This window comes from Rhipicephalus microplus, chromosome 7 (assembly GCF_043290135.1).
Source record: "Rhipicephalus microplus isolate Deutch F79 chromosome 7, USDA_Rmic, whole genome shotgun sequence".
NCBI classification, from domain to species: domain Eukaryota; kingdom Metazoa; phylum Arthropoda; class Arachnida; order Ixodida; family Ixodidae; genus Rhipicephalus; species Rhipicephalus microplus.
In genome coordinates this window covers 15,128,648-15,145,588 of record NC_134706.1, presented here as the reverse complement: position 1 = coordinate 15,145,588, position 16,941 = coordinate 15,128,648, and the positions used below count along the sequence as shown (strand labels likewise).

The window sequence follows — 16,941 nt, the reverse complement described above, 5'->3', positions numbered from 1 at the left end:
CTGCAAGCTGGAAATTTTATAAACCCGATCTGGGCATATTATGTTCACACCAACGATAGGAAAGGCGATAAGTACGAGCACTGTGGAGCGAGAGGGTGCATAGAGGAAACATAATCTGGGAGTGCAATAGCTCCCCGGGGCTGAATCGACTATAAAAAGCAGAGAGGCCTTAGAAGCACAACTGCCGAGCATGGACCCTGCTTCACAGCAACAAGCCATCCGCCTGGCAGAAGAAGCCACCGAGACCGCTTTGGCTGCTTTTAATCGCGGAGGTGCTGGCCCCCGCCACCTATGCCTGCGTTCAAGTGACGAGGAGTAGAGGCCTCTTTATCTCGCGAAAAATAAAGTTACCATCACCAGCAGCGTGTTCAGTGTAGGTGCAATCGCATTCAACAGTCGCGTGAAATGTCATGAGAATCGTCGCTGAGAAATGACATTACTGGACACTTGCTACCTATTTTCGTTGCTTCAGAACTGCAATCCTTGTCAACTGCGTGTAGTGTCAGCACAGAGGAGTTAGTAGTCTATGTCTGTAAGGGGCCTCACAGCGAGATTTACGGTCAGAAGACGAATAAACTTCATGGAATACATTGTAAAAAAAAAACTGACGCATAAAGTGTTTGTTGGGTTAGGTGCAGAGCAGGGGCGTAGCCACCAGGATGCACACTGGGCGCCCATGTCCCCCCTCCCGGATTTTCCCCCTCCAATATGACACTGGACTACAACTGCCAACCAAGCCTTCACATCAAGATGTTGCCACCCCCTTCCCTCACTCCCGAAAAAAAAATTTCAGATTACCCCCCTGGTGTGGTGTCGCGCTTTTAGTGGGCTGTGCAGTAAAGGTGGAGCCCCTGACATACGTCACTAGCTGGGCTGTTGCGGTGTGGGAAGTGCAGTAGGCCATGAAACAATTCGGGCCACGTGAAGCGAGCGGCGAAATTGGCACCTAGTGCACTGTAGTCTAGTGGCGAGCAATCTGCTATAGAGTGCATAGCTATGGCCATGCAATGTTGTCGACTGCAAATGGCTTGCCAATAGATGGCAAATTTTTAACACGTTTGCATAGACCGTATTCCGTACGTGCGTGGCATGACCTTTGCACGGTGTACTTACTTTGACGCTCGTGTATGTTCAAACATATGCAACAGTCTGCCCACCAAACTCGAACGAAATGGTCACAGTTGGTCATCAATGACTCATCATCAGTACAGAATTTCCATTGGACAAATGCCTAAGCCTGACTGACCATTGCGCAAGCTTCAAGGGTGCATCTGAGGAATTCTGATTTGCAGCCTATTCTGAAGCAGCAGAACTTTCTCTTTAGTACGCTATGAAACAGAAATTTTATATTTAGAAGCACTTTGCATCAACTCGCATCAAATTTCTGAGTATGTCAAAGAAGCAAGTGTTGATTAACTTTCAAACACATGAATAAATTATATATACTTGATCTTATGAAGAGCTAGATCAATAGCTCCATTCAGTGTAGATCTCATCGAGAAAAATGCTCTCAGGAACATTCAACATTACTTTCTTTGACAATGCAAAAATAAGGGCAGTCACAGAGACAAAGATTGTGAGATACACGAGGCCGGCTTCTGGTATAGGGTTATGGCTTGATTGGGAAGCTTGCATGGGCAGTACCGTATTCTGTAGTATTGGTGGCTTGTGGTAGCAACTACATTATGCCTCAAAAGCACACTGCAGAGGTTGTGACGTGCCGTCGTGCAAGTGCCTGTGATAGATGGCAAGAAATATTAGACTCTCCAGCGTATGTTATGTCTGTTTCATCAGAACGGAGCAGTAAATCCCATCTGGTTCAAGAGTGGAATTGCTATATATAATTGACACCAGCAGGAATACTTACATACTTACTGTCCCACAATACATGCACTTGGAACACTTCATAGACCAGCCTCATAATTTGTGCGGAGCTTGTAAGGCGGCCACAATACAAGCCATAATCTTTGTACCCCGCTCCATGTGGCATCACTTAAAGATGCGGCCTTAGTTTTCAACTTGAGACACAGAAGAACAGCCTTAAAAGGATACTGACACAAAAGTTATAGCCTCACATTTTTTTTGCTGCAATGTGTTCCTGGGGGCTTCTTACTCCTAACATAATTAATTAGGGGTCCGTTATTACTGACTAGCGTCTGTTCCATAAACTACAAGCCACCGGATAAAACGATCACCACCTAGGGAGTGCAACGCTTAACCATGTCAGCATGCAGAACTGTGATGCACTATCGCACGGTTCACATCAAGAAGCTTTTTTTTTTTAACAGCGAATGGGACAGCAATGTTATCAAACACGAAACTTTCAACTCATGCGCAGAGGCCATGGACTCACGAGCAGCTGATGAGTAATAGCCTGCTAGAGCAGACCAAAGGAAAATGGTGGCTATGACGTCATCATATGTTGGTGCAGCGTGGCCAAGGAAAGGAAGTAGGGGTTCCCCAAGGGTCCCCTTTGAGGGTGTCAATACCACAATGGAGTCGATCTCTCATGCAAACTTCAAAATTAACTTTAAGTACCTTCTGAGTTATATTCTCTGTTGATATATATGCAAATGTTCATGGAAATTGATTCCGCTATCTCATACATAAAATTTTGTGTCAGTACCCCTTTAGGAATTATTCAGGAACCATAGAAAACGCATAACCCAGAAGTGGAAAAGCTTAAATAGAATTTAAGCAATTTTTGGAGCAGCGAAATGTTATTTTAGAATAATAAACCGAAATTTGAAGCAGGTTACGGAAATACAAACATCAGTATTTAACACGTAAGTGTTTTATGCGGGGGTCCACCAAGACTTCAGTCAAGCATTTCGTCACGGTAATGACGTGAAATGATTCTGTGAAATAAGAAAGAAAAAACATCTAATAAAAGCTTTCCCGCAGGGCATCGAACCTCTCACTTCATGGGAAACGACGAAGAGCGCCCAATACTTTACTGCCTGAGCTATTGAAGGAATTTCTGGGTTGCGTACGAACACACCTTATATCTTTCACACATTTTCTCTTGCTCCGCACACCTTGTTGGAGAAGAGGGGTGGTGCCGCCACCTGTGTGTGCTCAAAAGAAGTAATGTGGCATGATGCAGTTAAAGCATGATGTCCGAGATTGAGCGCCAGTGCACAGTCTCGGAGGCCATGGTTAAAGATCTGTAATTAAAGCTTCTCGGTAGCAGTGAAAAACTCAGACCGGGCGAGCATTGAAGAGTCGCCGACGCAGTTATGTTCTTTGCTTTTCGATACGTCTTAGCGCATGACAGCTCGTTGTTAAAGTCAGGCAGCTTCCAAACGCACCAACGTTGTTTCACCGCCGACTACTTCGAGGGTGATAGCGCTGGCTTATTTAATAAAACTGCTGCACTGCAGCAAAGCATGTCGACGAGCCAACATCGTGGCTTGGTGGAATGAAACTGAGGCCAGCAAGACGTCAAACGCTGGTGCGCGTTCGCGGCTCAAACAACGAACCTCTGTGTCCCGCGCTGCTGAAGTTCAGTACGCGCGAGAGCTGGCGTAGGTTTCAGGAGCATACATCGTGCCGTTTCTCACCATAACCGCATTCTTTGAAGGCACGCATATTGAGTAGCAGCATTTGTTGTGGACTTGTTAACGTCATTTTTGTGTGCGATTAACAACATGCTGATTGATTGATTGATATGTGGGGTTTAACGTCCCAAAACCACCACATGATTAACATGCTGTGCGTTAAAAACTTCAGTAGTTAAACCACGATCTTATCTTGTATGGTAGCTGTCCTTATGAAGACGTGCCACTAGGCATCAACGTGGTCGTTTACAACACGTGCTATAGCCCAGAAACTCCAATAAAAATTCTTCATGCTCTCATGTACCACTTCACAATGGCACTACTACTTCTATGAAGACACGTTTCACTTTTGTGTTATACCGATTCCTATGACAGAGAGATCAACCATGTTTTTCTTTATTGTTATAAAAGAGCAAATCGGGAGCAGTATAAAAAATAGGCTTAAATTTAGAAAACAATTGTACAAACCAGTCAACCTCACCTATATCGTGTAGAGCGAACATGATCAGTGCAGTTTCAATAGAAGTAGTATTTTAACCACCCCAGCCTGCAAACAATGATGAAATCCTCATTAGCATTTGCCACGCCTGTCAAATCAGAAAAGCCCATTATCAGACTGCAAACTCAAGTGAGGCTCTGCAAAGCTGGCAACCTTGAACTTCCAGAGAACAGTGAAACCGAGGTTCAGAGGTGGCTAAAAAAAAACACCTTTTTTTGTGGGAGAGAGGGGCACTAAAATGCTATTCGATGTTCAAAATAATTGCCAGTAACTTTTTTTTTAGACATCAGCTATCATAACAGTACTCTCAATTATGCGGCGTTACATGCATGAGTAATCGAACAAGATGTGCTGTGCCGCGTGATTAAGGCTAGCAACCCCTTCCAAATCATAATGCGCTTTTCTGCAAGGCACTGGTGTACTGTGGCGAAGGTAGCTTAAACATTGTTCTTTGCAAGTTTCAACAAGGCCAAAAAATTTTTCGAACCACAACACCTCCTTCTCTCCAACCCCCCCCCCCTCTTTTTTTTAATGGTGGGATTAGGTTTAGGGTACCACTTCTCAGCTCGCTAGAAAGGTGCGTTCGACCAGAGAAAGTAACAACAGCACATGCCCATTGGCCCGGCACTGGCACCGCATACATATCGCCGTGAGGAGGAAACTTCAAGGCAGAAAAATGTTCGCAACCAAGGTGGTGGATGGCAATGCCGGCGTTCGCAGCACGTCAAAGCTTGTTCGCGTGCTGTAAACATGGCATACGCTTCAAGCTTTAGTTGCTCATACCATAATTGTGTCGGCTGACTAGGAAATTGATATCTCCCGATAAGTGTTGGTGGCTACGGCAATGTATTTCTGTCTTTAAGTTCTGTTGTTCTGCCGTTGGATATCCGCTGCAGTCAGCAGATCAATGTGTGCGTGGTGCTGTTACAATGCGTCTAGCGAGTGCCCTCACCTAACTAGTATAGATATCTTACACCACGGTTCAGGGTTAGAGTCGGCGCACACAAAGTGCAGGTGACCAAGGCGATCCCCATTTCTCGTTGAAATTGGCGCACCCGAGAAAACTTTCAGGCTGGTCGGGCATTTCGGTGCAGCGTGGAACAATTTCTACAAATTTCATGGTTTTGGTGCAACTATGGAGAAGTGTATCAAATTGGTGCATTCGGTGCAGCTTTGGCACCCCTGCATAATCCCATCAGCCCTTGAGTTTACCGAAATTCGACTGTACATTCCGAAAAATCAATTTTGAAATACCAGAAAGATCGAGCTTCACGCCAAAAATGACGAAGACCCTCCTGAAGTTTCTGCGATTGACCCGCCTCGTCGAACGCTTGCGCATTTTAGTGTGTTTTCGCTTCCGTCTCGCCCCCTTTCTCTCCTTCCCTTTTTCTTACATTTCTGTCTTCCATTTCCCCTTCCCCAGTACAGGGTAGCAAACCAGACACTTGCTTTCTGGTTAACCTCCCTGCCTTTCTTCATACCATATCTTTCTCTCTCTCTCTTGACTGTACAAAATTGTATCAACAACGCTGAAGATCATTGACGTTGGGCAAATAGATAAACAAGGAGGCATTTTTATCATCTGAGCAGCTACCAGGATGGCCTGGTGGAGACATGGCTCTCTCAGCACAGTCCTTCAGTCTGTGTCACCACCTTCCACAGCTATCTCTTCTTCCTTCACAAGGAACTCGACGACTTCATCCTCCAGGTCTTCCAGATTGCTGTCAAGCTCGTCAGTGTCCACACCTGCGGTCAAACGTGCCTAAACTGAATCTCCGTTTGATACACAACAGATTTCGTTCCCTAACGAAACTGCATATACAGGTCATCATCACCATCAGCCTGACTGTGCCCACTGCAGGGCAAGGGCCTCTCCCATGATCCGCCGATCAACCCAGTCTTCTGCTTTCTACTGGCACGCTATACCCGCAAACTTTTTAATCTCGTCGGCCCCCATAACTTTCTGTCTCCCCCTCGTGAATTTGCCTTTTCTGGGAATCCAGTCAATTACCCTTGATGGCCAGCGGTTATCCTGCCTATGCGCTACGTGCCCGGCCCATGTCCATTTCTTCTTGATTTGAACGGATATCCTTAACCGCGGTTTGTTCCCTGACTTACTGTTGTCTCTTCTCCGTCTTTTAAAATTACACCCACCACTTTCCTTTCCATTGCTCACTGTGTTGTTCCCAATTCAAACTGAACCCTCTTAGCAAGCCTCCAGTTGCTCCATCTACAGGTAAGCCCCCTTAAAGTAAAAGTGAAGGCCAAACCTCATAAGCGCGAAAATGCACGCGACAGCGACGAGCGACGCTATGAGCGACGAAACAGGGCGCTCGCGCGACGTGTCGCGTGCTCATTTTCGCGCGATCGCTCGGTTCTCCAGATTTGGAAACCGTCGCTGCTGGGCTCAAGCAGCCAGTAGCGAAAAACCGGAAAAGACAAAGACTACATAGGTGCACGTGGCCCTGCCCAAGTCACATATGCGCAACAAAAATAACACAATGTTTATTGCGCATGTACTTATAAAAAGTGCTGCAAGGCAATAATAAACACTTTCCGTTTCATTACACAACAATACATCTTATTTTTAAATTGCATACCACTCGCTACGCGGTTTTCTTGGTGCGAATAGACGGCCTCATGCCAGCAACAGTGGAATTCGCTCGCCGAAGCCGTCGCGTGAATGAGGTTTGCCTGCGCTAGCGACTGATCGCGCGAAGACGATCTATGTCGCATCGCTCGTCGCTGTCGCGTGCATTTTCGGCCTTATGAGGTTTGGCCCTGATGTAACAGGCCACTTAGTATAAGGAGCACCAGCATGACTTAATTGAAATAAGGATTCACCACAATGTGAGAACATGGTACCCTGCTTATAAAAGACAACTCGAATAAACGACAAGAACTGCTTCGCACTGCATGTCTCTCAAAGGAGTTCAACAGCAGGACAGGTAGTGAAAGCTGTGGATACTTATGCCAAACATGGTGACATCCTAAAGTACCACTTGCCAGGCCACATAGCTACTTTAGGTAAGCAGTGGAAGTTGTAATGTGCCCAACAGAGAGCATTCTACTGCACGAGTTCATGAAATCGGTTAATTACTAGCAGAAGGAAAAGAACACATCATTAAGAAGCGTGCAGCCACGACCTGAAGAGGCAACCTTCGCACCCTTGGCCCGCCTAGCCTTCGCAAGCTCTTCCCCGCCTCCTCCCACACCTGAGGACCCCACCTGTGTCAGCATGTCATGCATTTATCATGATGCATGGGCGAGGCACGTGCCCTTTCTTTGGATTTCACTTAGCACAAGCAAGCCTTGAAGTCCTCCTCACCCGCTGGAGGCAGGAAAGGAGGAAATCCAGGCTCGCCGTGATGCGCGGCAAGGCACTTTCATCTACGCAATACAATCGGTGTTTTGCATCATCACCACTTCTTGGAGCACGGTGCCCGCGAAGAAGGAGCAGACAAGGCCCACTTTCAAACTCGAGCTCCTTGCGCAGCACGTAGCGATATAACACCTGCCACACGCTAAAGTGAGTGCAGAGCGTAAGCACAGTGCTTGTCGTATCAAAATGGCCAAGACTGGCGAGGGGCTCTTTGAAAGAAACAGGACAATATTCAAAACTTATGGTTAAAGAAAAGTGTGCCGGTCGAGACTTTGAACAGCTGTTGCAATGCACATGTGAGTTGTGCATGTTTTTTTAAATCTTGGTGAATCTCCGATGAGTGTGACCCAGCATTTTTAGAAGGGATTCTTGCATTAAGGATAACAAAGACTCCTAAATTGAAACCACGGAGAAAAAAGTCTGGAAACCTACCGTCTCGAAGCTCCATACGGATGTCTCGCACGGAGTTGTACTCGATCGTCTTGCGCTCTTGGAGGGCCCGGAACTCTTCCAACATCCGTTTCCGCTTCTCCATAACCTCCTGCAAGAAAAGAAGTCCATTCCGAGAGAAATTATTGCAAAGCGTTCCAAAGACGTCTTTACATAATGCTCTGAAATATTTTTTGCAAAAATTTTAGCAAAAACTTGGACGATAGTTGCAGTCTGCAGTACTTGCCTTGGACGCCTTGCTGAGCGAGGCCTTGTCCTTGAGGTCGAACTGTTCGGAGTATTTCTTGAAGTTTTTACGGATCTCCTTTAGCTTCTCTTCGGTGAGTAGCGATGGGGGCCGGGGCCTCCACATCAGCTGGCAGAAGCGGTCCAGGTTGCACTTACGCAGGATGCGCCCTTGGAACGACCAGATCCAGTAGGCATTGTCCGTCTACGCAACACCGCATGAAAAGGTGGTCAGCAACGCAAGTGTCGACGGAATGAAGCATAGAGTTTTCTAAAATTAACTAGAGGGGTTTCTCGCGCTGCGATCGTTCAGCGACCATGGGAATGATAGGTAGTACATGAATTTGCCTGGTAGTCATACTATCAGGCCTTGTGGCTTCGTTGATTGCTGGGTTTCAGTTTTGTTTTGAAGGAAAGAACGAACCCTCTTGGCGATTTTAATTTTGTAACAAAGCAGTTCCAAGCCTCGCGATGCCAAATGGAGTTGGAAGTACGAAGATTAAACAAATGGGTATGCTACCCATCATTCCCATGCTCGCGAAAATGCCGTGCGTGGAAGCTCCCATAGACACTAGCACTAGAGTTGCCTCCAGCGCATTTAAAAAAAACGCTCATCCCGACGCCAATCAGCATCAGCTCATACATCAAGAAAAGGCGGCACCACTGTTCTGCTCTGTGCAAATGAACAAACATTTGCACATTTTATGTTGGAAAATATTACAATAAAGAGCTGCTGTACTTTAACATTGATATAGAGACAATTAAGAACATATGCCAGTGGTAGGTCTCATGACAGGCACATGCACTTTTGCCACCAGAGGCGCCAAAAGTTTTTTTTATGAAAAATAAAAATATAATTCTGGAATGAGCAAGAAAAACATTCTTCGTTTTAGACAATGTAATAGACAATTTTTTTGGTGGGGTTGTCTCAATTCGTGTTCTGGGCAGTTGTCAGTCCCTTTAGGCAAAGCTTTCACGTGCGTTCACAGCAGCCAGCTGCCTGTCCCTTAGCAGTTCACTCGCCTGTCTCTCAGAAAAACACACGCGAGTTCCTTCAACAGCAATAAATATTTTGTGCCCATATCGTGGTTTGAAAAAGGATCTTGCTACTTCCCCATCATAGAAATATTTTCTCTCAACCTTGACGTTCGCATCTCCGAGATTCTGCAGCAGATAATGTAAGAGACAACTCGTTCCTCTTGCTCGGTCAAGCCCCCTCGGACGTCAATGCCGTTACGAATGAGACTCTCCACAAAAGAAAGTGAACTGACCTTGTGGAGCCACCAACTGACACCGGTAACAACGTAACGTCCGGTGGGGTCCCACTCGACGTCCGACGCCATGAAGTGGTCGTTCTGGTTCATCATGGTGAAGTCGGCAGTGTCGATGAACTCTAGGGTTCCGTTCATGCTGAAAACGAAAAGCACCAGCTACGATTCACACGTTCACGAGGCCATGCAAAAGTCACTTACTTGTTGGATCAATCAATGAAATTTAAAGTTTAGGTGAACTTGAACACAGTCGCTCTCCGATCATTGGGACGCTGAAAATTTGGACATGCTCGTTTTTCGGACACATTGAGGTCACCACTCTTGCTCCCATTGAAGTAGTGTAAACTCAAGGCCGAAATTAGGATGCCCCACGGTGCGCCGTCTGATTTTCTTTTTTTTTTTAATGCCAGCTGGCAGATCAAGCGCGACCTCCAACATTATGACCTTTGTGTGCAAACATGCATTGCCAAGTCCTTCCGGGTGGCCTAAAAAAAGTGCTCTTCTTTAAGCGAATCCTCATTTACGGGCTTTCAATTATTTGAAATTTTCAGTGGTTGTTGCAGAGTTTGAACGAAGGGTCGGCAACTGCACCTTAATATTCGTTCGAAGATTTTCAGTGCTCGGATATTCACCCATTCCTAGGTTTTTCTGCATTACTCACTCATAATAAAACGAGCCGAAGCAAAACTTCTCAGGACGACTGAAGCTGAAAAATTATGAAAACACTCACGTCCGCAGGCCGGCGAGCACGATGAATTGGCCGCTGGGAGACCAGAAAAGGTGATTGCACTGCTTCCGCTCAAACTTCTTGAGTAGCACCGCCGATGCGCCGGGCTTTACGCCGTAGAAGGAGACGGAGATGTGCGGGCTGTCACCGTGGATGATGGCAAACTTGCTGCCAACGGGTTCCCAGGCGAATGCCACGATCGAATCTGCAAACGATCCCCAACAATCGCATGCCGCTGTGACTTGCGACAGGCGCGCGGTTGCAGAACCAGCCCGAACCCCTGCTAAACTTTTGATGAATTCAAGCTTCGGAATTGCCAGCAAGTATCTACCCCATTAAACATTTCACCCATGCCTGTACATTTCCAACTGCATTTTAGCACTAACTGCAAATACATAAACTCAAACCACATTATCACAAAGTTGCATCTTACGCGTAACTAAGTTTTTTATACAAGAAAATTTGTTGTGAAGGTATAGTCCCAACGCTGATTCCTTTGCAAGACTATTCTTGATTTATTTCATTAAAACAAATTTTTAGTCATATGTGAGTTATACTGAGGTGTCAGTGTTTTTGCCTAATTACAGCATCTTCTGACTAATGAGCATGAGGTCTACAAGAGCATTAGCCCTTTAAGGTCTGGTTATTCAAGTAGGGATAATAAGCTTTATAAGTCATCGGAGAAACTACATGGTTAAAAAGAATGGTCGCTCTGCTACTGCTCATATTTAGCATCTGTTCTGCATAAGCTAGCAACATGATAGGCTAAAAAAAATTTGTACGATGTGCAAACAAAGACAGCACAATCACTTGTGCTGTTCCTGCAATTTGCTCAACTGGCTTTTACTTTCACCCTGCACAGGCAAGTCATGTGCTCAACTTTTGAAACATACATTACACTGTTCCCCCAACACAACTTTATAGCAATAAATCAATAAATATGAAGATTTCATTGATTGATTACCTCTTAGATTATTTTGCTCACTAATAAGGTTTGACTAAAAAAAGTGAGCGCAAATTTTTAAAATATCTTTCAGTAATGTGATCACGCGAATCTTAATCTGTAAAGACCAGCTGCTCACGTGCAGCAAGGTTAATTTGAGACTGAATGCATCCAACCCATTACTGCGCCTTTTCACCTGGAGTCTCGTTCAAATCTGTGGAGCATAAAGACTGATTGTAGCAATACGTAAAGTCTAAATAACCAATTAAGCAGCGCGAGGACGATTTGCTTGTCGCTGAAAAAAGATGCTTCACTAGCAAAGTATGCATTTAGGAAATAATTCTTTTTAGGCTGCACGAAGTTACACAGAAAGGAACATGCGCTGGAACGTGACTGAATGCAGAACGCAGACTCTGACGAAATTGGGCTCGGTGCGTGCACTCACCTTTGATCTCAAGACTGTCTACGGGAATCTGCTTCTCCTTCATCAGGAAGATTTCAAAGTTGAAGTACATTCCCTGCACACAAAGAAGAAGCAAGCGCAGCATCAGCAAAATTCATTAAAAGAAGGTGCCCACAAACTGAGGCATTGATTACATTGTACTTAGCCAAATCTAATGATAACTGAAGTTCTACATGCAATACATATTTTAGAGTTAAAAAAAAAAACACCTGAATGTAAGTCAATGATCAAAAAAAAAGAAAAAAAGGTGACAAGCACGCATTACATCCAAAGAACATGAGACACAACGAAATTAATTGAGACAATTAAGTGAGGAAAAGCATAAAGGTCATCGACTGGGCTTAACTGTAATGCAATGATGATGATGATGTAAGTTGAAGTGAAAGGGACTACAGATCACTCGTTCTGTTGGTGGGATCTGCACCAACAACTTACGAATTATACATTCAATGCTCTGGCAACTGAGCTACTTTAACAGACGATTGCTTCACCATCCACTTTGCGTGTACACTAAAACCTCATTAAAAAATAGTAGCATCTCACTCCAAATCATGTTTGTTATATCCAAATATGTAATAAAGTTTTATTCCAAACTCGAAATCTATTACAAGACTATTTATAATCTACTTCATTAGAACCAATACTTCGTTATATCCAAATTCGTTGCCCCGCCACGGTGGTCTAGTGGCTAAGGTTCTCGGCTGGTGACCCGCAAGTCTCGGGATCGAATCCCGGCTGGGGCGGCTGCATTTTCGATGGAGGTGGAAATGTTGTAGGCTTGTGTACTCAGATTTAGGTGCACGTCAGAGAACCCCAGGTAGTCGGAATTTCCGGAGCTCTCCACTACAGCGTCTCTCATAATTATATGGTGGTTTTGGGACGTTAAAACCCACATATCAATCAATCATCAAATCCAAATTCTCATGCGGCGATGGCGGGGATGACATGTATACGAGAGGCAAAACAAATGTGAACGTTTTCGGCGGGTGCAGACGTGGTTTTCTGGCCGCGCTAGCATTTTCGCTTGAATTCTCCGATGCGAATTCTCCAGGACTCATATATTTTCATGTTGACTTTGTGGCGCGGCTTTCCGGCTGCGGGTGAATTTCCAATGAGTTTGGCCGCTTTCGCTCCCTCTGATCTCAAGTCTGAACGCGCTGCGCCAGCAGCATGAGCGAGGAGACCGTGGCACTTAAAAGACCGTGAAGGCAGGAAAGTTACATCACAGACTTTTTTCAGCAAGGTGTAGTTGCCAGTGAAGTTCTTGTTCATCACTTTTATCAGCTTTAGGTTGTTTTTGGTTCATACGAATTCGGGCTGATATGAATATTTTACACGCTCCCTTCGAATTCGTATCCTCGAGATTTTACTGTATAACGGCCATCTCGCCAAGGCGTTCGTAATTGAACGCCCTTATACGAGCTACCCATAGCGCTACATGTCAAAGATAGGCAACGAATACCAGCGTGGACCCCATAAACATTCTCGGCCACCTAGTCCAGGCCACTGGCTGCCATGCACGAACAATAACACACATCACAGCTAAAATGAAAAACATGCTCCTACTAATTCAGCGAGTCTCGGGTCGCAGACGAGGCCTTGGAGAGGCCAACCTTCTGCGCATATACCACACGTTCCTCATGAGCCACATCAATTACGTCGCCTCTGCCCATAACTAGACGAACGTGGAAAAGATGAAACTAAACACACTCGGAGCACGGCCCAAGTGATTCGCCTCTCCTCCTCCAGGGCAGGCCGCCGACTTATAAGCGAGGCTGGCATGTCCTCACATCCCTACCTTGAACGCGCAGTAACCCTCCCCAGAGCTGTCCACGCTACCTACACGGTAACCCCATTTCCGTGAAATGTTCACCTGCAACACAACAAAGGAAGACGCCTAGTCCGCGCTCGCGCAATCCTCGACCATACCGCTGCGAATCACAACTCCCCGTCTTCGTCGATGCGGCGCGATACAATAACTCTTCAACTTTCGCAACCCCGGTAGTAGATGGCGACGGAGCCCCACGCTCAGCGGCCTTGGTCAAGCTAGCAACGAGCGCCTTAGATGAGCAGGTTGCTATAGCTTTAGCGATGATAGACCCCTCACACACCCATGTCTTCACAGACTCTCGCGCTGTCATTCGGGCTTACGAAAGTGGCAACATCGCTCGAGAAGCAGCCCACATTCTACAAACGGGCAAATGCATGGGCTTGCACTAGCTCTCTTGGTTCCCTGGCCACATGGGCAAAGACGTCCAACCACAGCAACCCAACCTCAACAAAATTGCTCATCATCGAGCGCGAGAACTGACCCGCCACGACGATCAGTCAGCCACCGAAGAGCTGGGCCCAGACGTACAGTTTAATGACCCTTTACTCACCTTCCACGAAATTACCTCCTACTACCGAAATGGCAGAAGCCTATAATAATACCTTTACCACATGCAAAGCTCAAGCGCGCGCAAGAGGTAGCCTTTCGATGCTACAAACGAGATTGTACCCATCACGAAGCCGACTCAGCCGCTACAACTCGGACATAGATTCACAATTCCCAGGCTGCTCATAAGTGTACTGTTCACTCGAACACATGCTCTGGCAATGTCCCGCGTTACCTCGAGGACCTCTCACCAGTGAGTCCGACTGGCAGGAGGAACTCGGGAGCCCCAATCTCCGAAACCAATGAAAGGCAGTCCAGAGGGCCCCAAGAACTGGCGGAATGCCACCATGTTCCCGCCCCTACTCGGGCATCGCCTACAGTAGCGGCTGCTGGGATGTGTCTTCCTGGACACTCTGGTGGCTTAAACTCCTCAAGACATTTAATAAAGTTCTTGACTCACTCACTGACGTCACATGACCCACGACCTTCATGCAAGGCGGCAGCTGATCAATAAACTCAAATACTTATTTATATTCATATTCACTCATATTCATATATTCATTATTATATTTATATTCATATTTATATTATATATTCAAAGCAATGGCAGCAAGGCCATTGCTTTGAATAATAAAAAAAGTCGAGAGGTGCTTGCTGATTTGGTAGAAAAAACCAAATAAAACAAAGAATGAGGCCAGGGAAAGCATAGAAAACAACAGGTCGCACCGACATAGTGGGGAGTTTTCCAACTTCATATTAGGTCACAGTTAGTACACTACTGTCAATACAACAACCGAGCATACTTCTTTTTTTATACTCAAAAGTTTGATGCCTCGCTTCCTATTCCTGAGTACTGTACATCTACATCTTTGACCATCTTGTGGATGTTTGCTCATGATGAAAAAAACATGCACCTCAAAGGGTCCACGCAAGTCTAATGTATATAAAGAGAGAAGGCGTATTTAGCCACTCACGCTGTACTTCCACTCGTTCTTTTCGCGCTTGGCCTTGGTGTAGCGGTCCACCTTGACGCAGAGGTAGTCGCCAGACTTCTGCCAGTGCATCTTGCAGTCGGCGACGTTGAAGAGGTTCTTGGCCCGCAGCTCCTGCCGCGATGGCACCTCGATGAGGGTGACACGCGCCGGCACGTTCTTGTCCTCGGCCACCCAGTAGGCGAGGATGTTGGACACGGGCGACCAGGAGAAGTTGCGGATGCCCGGGATCTTGAGGGACTTCTTGTCGAGCAGGCCGAACGAGGGTGTCTCGTAGATGCTCAGCATGTCGGAGGTCATGCGGGCAAAGAAGCGGTCGTCGCTGCTCCACCGGAACATGGGCCAGATAGTGATCTCGGCGTCGGCGATGAACGAACGCTTCTTGAGGCCCGTCCGGATGTCCCAGACGATCACCGTCTGGCTCCCGTCGTCAGGCGGCGGCAGGCCCTTCTGGTGCGCCGCGTATGCTTCGGGAGACGGTGGGCTTAGCGTGACCAAGTAGCTGTGTTGCAACAGAGAAACGAAAATTCCGAGCACTTCCTTCACTGGAAGTTAGAAGAGCCACACTATAACCTGAGAGTTGCGATTGTAGTGCGAAATTCAAATGCAAAACATTGACCACTTTATTTTGTAGTGACACATCCATGACGGCGACACTGACAGCTCCAGGACACTCCAAAAAGAACAAGTAAGAATGGTGTACTTTTGGCCCACAACAATAATAGTACAGCTTGCACGCCCTGCTTTGCATTATCTCCACACATTCGGTATTCCAGGTTCACGTAAAGCAGGCGCTAATGTGCGACAAAGCATTTTTGATAGGAAAGTGCCGAATTTTCAATCAAGAAAACCCAAGTGAGCCAGATGACGATTCTTGTTGCGGGACAAAAAGGCACATACAGTTAAACCTCGTTACAACAAGACGAGCTATAACGAAATAATGGATATAACGAGCAAATCCTAATTCCCCTTAAAAGTCCCCATACAAACCAATGTATTCAAAACCTCGTTTTAACGAGGCGAAATTTCCCTGTTATGGAATATAACGAACAAATTTTGTTAAGAAGTAAAATTTTGAGCCGATCTCACGACATTGCACAACGCGAACTTGAGACGGCGCACAACGCGAGAACTGTATTTAGCAGTTCAAAACTCCCGCCACGCGCCCTCCAGCAACGCGTGCAAAGCAGACGGCACGCGTTGTTTCCGGAGGAGAGGTCGCTGCACGTGCGCCGCTTGGCTACCATCGACAGCGGAGCGCTCCGCAGCTCCGCGAACGTCTTGCCCTTTTCTTTTCTTTTGTGTCTTCTTTATATTCTCCCTCTCCCCTTTCCCATGGCGCTGAGGTGTGCTTTCTAATCTTACATACCCCCTTCCCCTTGAGTAACTGGTTCCTAGAGAGCAGCGCAAAAGAGCGCCCCCTTCTGCCCCTTCCTCTTCACAGTCACTTTCTCTGCAAGTGTTATCGCTCGCCGACGTGAGCCGCTTTGCTTTTGCGTGCGTGTTTCTTCTCTTTTTCGACCGCTTCCTCCTTATCTTTTATCTAAAAGCGCGAACTCTTTGTCATGCAAGGCCACCGAAGGTTGGCTCACGCATCCATCACCATGTTTTCTAATAAAATATGCTTCAGCTATTTCACCAGTTCGCGCTTTTAGATAAGGGTTAGCCATTTTATCATTGTACCTCACTTTTTATCAGACCATTCCCCAGAATATGTCACGTTGCTCACGTTTGCTGTTAAAAGGTTGCCTCTTGTATATATTATCATGTGTGCTGCGAATAATAAAATTCAGTAGGTAGTCGGCGCTCGTGTTGTCCTCTTTGCTTTTCTTACCTCGCCTTTCGTCTGTTTCTTCTAGCACCTTCGTGCTCGCGCTGCAGCCCTTATTACCATGGGTTCTTGAATAATTTATCAGCCTAAGTACCGTATTTACTCGATTCTACCGCACCCTCGATTGTAACGCGCACCCGGTTTCCTTGACGAAAAAAAAAAAGACATCGATTGTAACGCGCACTCATTTTCCTCGTTGGCCCACACGATCACACCACTCA

General features: G+C 46.2%; 1 protein-coding gene across 1 annotated transcript in view; it reads right to left on the bottom strand.

The window, feature by feature from the left end:
* Positions 1 to 5,617: 5,617 nt before the first annotated feature.
* eIF3b (eukaryotic translation initiation factor 3 subunit b) overlaps positions 5,618 to 16,941 on the bottom strand; it is a 31,090-nt gene continuing 19,766 nt past the window's right edge. The window contains exons 7-13 of the mRNA XM_037431475.2: positions 14,872 to 15,391; positions 11,503 to 11,575; positions 10,118 to 10,319; positions 9,388 to 9,526; positions 8,118 to 8,321; positions 7,874 to 7,982; positions 5,618 to 5,805 (exon numbers count right to left, since the gene is read on the bottom strand). Coding sequence (XP_037287372.2) covers positions 5,696 to 5,805; positions 7,874 to 7,982; positions 8,118 to 8,321; positions 9,388 to 9,526; positions 10,118 to 10,319; positions 11,503 to 11,575; positions 14,872 to 15,391 — 1,357 coding nt within the window. The 3' untranslated portion in view covers positions 5,618 to 5,695. The remainder of the gene's footprint in view (positions 5,806 to 7,873; positions 7,983 to 8,117; positions 8,322 to 9,387; positions 9,527 to 10,117; positions 10,320 to 11,502; positions 11,576 to 14,871; positions 15,392 to 16,941) is intronic.